The sequence below is a fragment of the Capsicum annuum genome, chromosome 4 (genome assembly GCF_002878395.1).
Source record: "Capsicum annuum cultivar UCD-10X-F1 chromosome 4, UCD10Xv1.1, whole genome shotgun sequence".
Classification (NCBI taxonomy): Eukaryota; Viridiplantae; Streptophyta; class Magnoliopsida; order Solanales; family Solanaceae; genus Capsicum; species Capsicum annuum.
The window spans coordinates 230091693-230095148 of record NC_061114.1 but is presented as its reverse complement, the minus strand read 5'-3'; the positions used below and the strand labels follow the sequence as shown (position 1 = coordinate 230095148).

Here is a 3456-nt window from a genome sequence, read left to right as displayed (position 1 = left end):
AATTTAAAATATAAATGATTCCAAACCAATTATTTTTCCTCAAATCCAATAATAATTATATTAATAGTAGCAAAAGAAAGATAACATAAAGAATAACTAACCTTGAAATCCTTAAGATTTATAATCTTACATTGTTTGACAGAGTGTCGTGCTGATAACATGTTATAAAGTAGGATAGAACAAAAAGAAGAGTAGAGAGAATAATTCTTATTACTTTTTGAAGGATGAGAGATACAATGAACAAAATCTTTCGAAATTTACTCCTAATTTGAGTAAAAAACGGATGCTTCAAATCATAATAGACATTAAAGTAGATGATATAATATAAATACATTTATAACAATTTTCTATTATCTTAAAAAGAAACTATTATGATTTTTCTTTTTAAATTTAGAATTATAATAGGTGAAGAAAAAATAAAAGAGACGATTATTATAAGAATAAAATTCAACCTTACCGCAGATAAAAATTTACAAGCAATTCACCAATTGAGCTATTAAAATTTTCTACTCATCTTATATTGCTTTAAATAAAAAAAAAAAGAAGAAATTTTGTTTAACATAATGAGAACAGCAGGAGATTTTATGCAGTAAAGTCGAGTATATATTCAGCCACATAAATTTATTTTTGTCTTCTTTGCTTCATCATCTTCCTTAATCTACCACTTGCAAAAACTCCAAAGTCAATAAAATAAAAATCTCTAAAAATCTTTCACGCCATGGAAACTCTCACCTCTTCCCCCACAACAACAATCATTTCTTCCTCCATATTCTCTCCTAAATCCAAAGAATTTTCTACCCGTAAATTTGTTAAATTTTCTGTTTCACCCAAAAGTAAACTCATTTTTCTCTATTTTTTTTTTTTAAAAATTTATTGATATTTGTTGCTTCTAACACAGTTTTTTTTTTTTTTTTTTTTTTCAGATAATGGAAATGAACCTGATCTTCGATCTGATGATAATGATTGCACCAGCATCGTTCCTATTTTCAATAATCCTACTCTCTCCAAGGTACTTTTTGATTGATCATGCTTAAAGTTGATATTTTTCTGTTATTTGATTGGTGCGTTTCCACGAAATTATGGTGATTTTTGAGGTTCTTATTTGTGGGTGTGCTCTATATAGAGGTATTTTTGATTGATTATGCTTAAAGTTGATATCTTTTATTTGATTTGATTCTTGGGTTTCCATGAAATTATGGTGATTTTGAGTTTTTGATTTGTGGGGTGTGTTCTATATGGAGGTAATTTCGATTCATTAAGCTCAAAGTTTAATGTTTTTTGTATTTAGTTGTTGGGCTTTGACGAATTTGGGTTAGTTTTTGGTTTGTGACTGGTAGCTCTACTTATTTAAGGTGTTTTTGGTTGATCTTTCTTAAGGTTGATTATCTTTCTTTGATTTGATTGTTGGGTTTCCTCAAAATTATGGTGATTTTGAGTTTTTGATTTGTGGGGTCAGAGGGTGTTCTATATGGAGGTATTTTTGATTCATTAACCTCAAAATTCCTTTTGAGGGAGCCTTGAAGTAACTGGTAAAGTTGTTGCCACGTGACGAGGAGGTCCTTGGAAACAGCCTCTTGCAGAAATGCAAGGTAAGGTTGCGTACAATACGCTCTTGTGGTGGGGCCCTTCCCCAGACACCGCGCGTAGCGGTAGTTTTAGTGCACCGGGCTGCCCTTTTAACCTAAAAATTCCTTTCATTTTTTTGATTTAATTGTTGGGTTTTGATGAATTTGGGTTGATTTTGGAATTCTGACGGGTAGCTCTACTTATTTAAGGTAATTTTGATTTATCACTTTCGAATATCCTTTTCGTTCTTTGATTTAATTGTCGGGTTTCTTCAAAAATGTGTCGAATTGGGGTTCTTGTAAGAGTACTTTGGTTCATCGCCGTCAAAGTTCCTTTCTCTACAACAACATATCGAGTATAATCCCACAAATGTGGTCTTGGGAGGGTAGGGTAGGATGTGCATAGACTTTGTGTCTACCTCTATGGGGATAGAGAGGATGTTTCCAGTAGACCTTCAGCTCAAAAGAAAGAAAAACGAAGTTGTGGTGATCTTAGGATTCCAATCGGTGGGTTGTGCTGGACTTTTTGAATTATCATCCTCAAAATTGAGTTCTTTCTTCGTTTAAATTGTTCGTTTTCAATGATATTGGAGTGAATTTCGGGTGCTCATTATCTTTCTGGGATTTTTACCAGGATGCAGCTATGGGTTTGGTCCTTAGTGCGGCTAATGTAAGAGGTTGGACAACTGGCTCGGGCATGGAGGGGCCACCTGTGCCTGCTGGTTCGGATTCTGAATCCAATACGGAGCAGATTTCCACCTTTCCTTGGTCTCTGTTTACGAAATCTCCACGAAGGCGTATGCGTGTGGCCTTTACTTGCAATGTCTGTGGCCAACGCACTACTCGTGCCATCAATCCCCATGCCTATACTGATGGCACTGTTTTTGTCCAGGTACTTTACTTACAGGCACCTTATAAATTACATCTATTGATGAAAGAATACGTTAGTGACCCTTTCTTATAGCTTATAAATTGTTAATGGAAAATAAAAAATATAAAATAGGAGTCAAAACTCAATCTTTTCTTTTTAAATAGAAGAAAAGCGCCTCCCTTGGAAGTAAGGACCTTTTCTAGAAAAAAATAAAGAGGACTGAAATCTATATGTTAATTCATAATTTTTTTGAACTGTATGCATCAAAAGGCACATGTATTGAGAAATATTACTCTAATCAACTGACTTTAGCGAGAAATATTTCTTTTTTAATGCCGAGAGATTGATAATGAGAATTTGAATCATCTTATTGGTCTTATAGTATATTTCAGTATCGAGGATTAGACCAAATATCTCTATTTGCTTATAAACTCTCCCAGGCGCTGGGGTGGCTATTTATGAAATTATGTAATTTGTGTGACCAAATGTCCATACAAATATGCCAAGTGTCTAGCATTCTCTCAATGCTTGGTGTGTAGGCTAATTTATATGGTTTCTTGTTTGGGCAGTGTTGTGGATGCAATATATTTCACAAGCTTGTGGATAATCTGAACCTGTTTCATGAGATGAAATGCTATGTGAGCACCGACTTCAATCCAAATCCGGACAATAATATTGACTTCAAGTATTTTGATATGAATGATGACAACGACGATGTCTTTCCCCTTTTTTAAGGTTTGATAGAAGAATGTGTTAAAAAATAGTGTTTTATACATTCCCTTGCTTCTATTAGGCAGTTCCGCTCTGTAAATAACTCAGAGTATATCCTGTGTATATGACTATGTTAATAATTGAATATGCTCATCCATACGTTTTATCTTTGTTGGATTCTTCCATATTTTCTAATCAAAATCTCGCTATTGGTATCATATCTATGCTAATGCGTTTGCGCTAAGACGCAAAATGCCAACCACTTTTGGCTTTTTTTTCCTTTTTTTTTTTGTGTGTGTGTGTGTGGGG

General features: G+C 33.7%; 1 protein-coding gene across 1 annotated transcript in view; it reads left to right on the top strand.

Annotated features, from left to right (window-relative positions):
* The first annotated feature begins 614 nt into the window (after window positions 1-614).
* Window positions 615-3456, top strand: part of LOC107866831 — a 3988-nt gene continuing 1146 nt past the window's right edge. The window contains exons 1-4 of the mRNA XM_016712835.2: window positions 615-833; window positions 924-1009; window positions 2200-2457; window positions 3006-3171. Coding sequence (XP_016568321.1) covers window positions 719-833; window positions 924-1009; window positions 2200-2457; window positions 3006-3170 — 624 coding nt within the window. The 5' untranslated portion in view covers window positions 615-718 and the 3' untranslated portion in view covers window position 3171. The remainder of the gene's footprint in view (window positions 834-923; window positions 1010-2199; window positions 2458-3005; window positions 3172-3456) is intronic.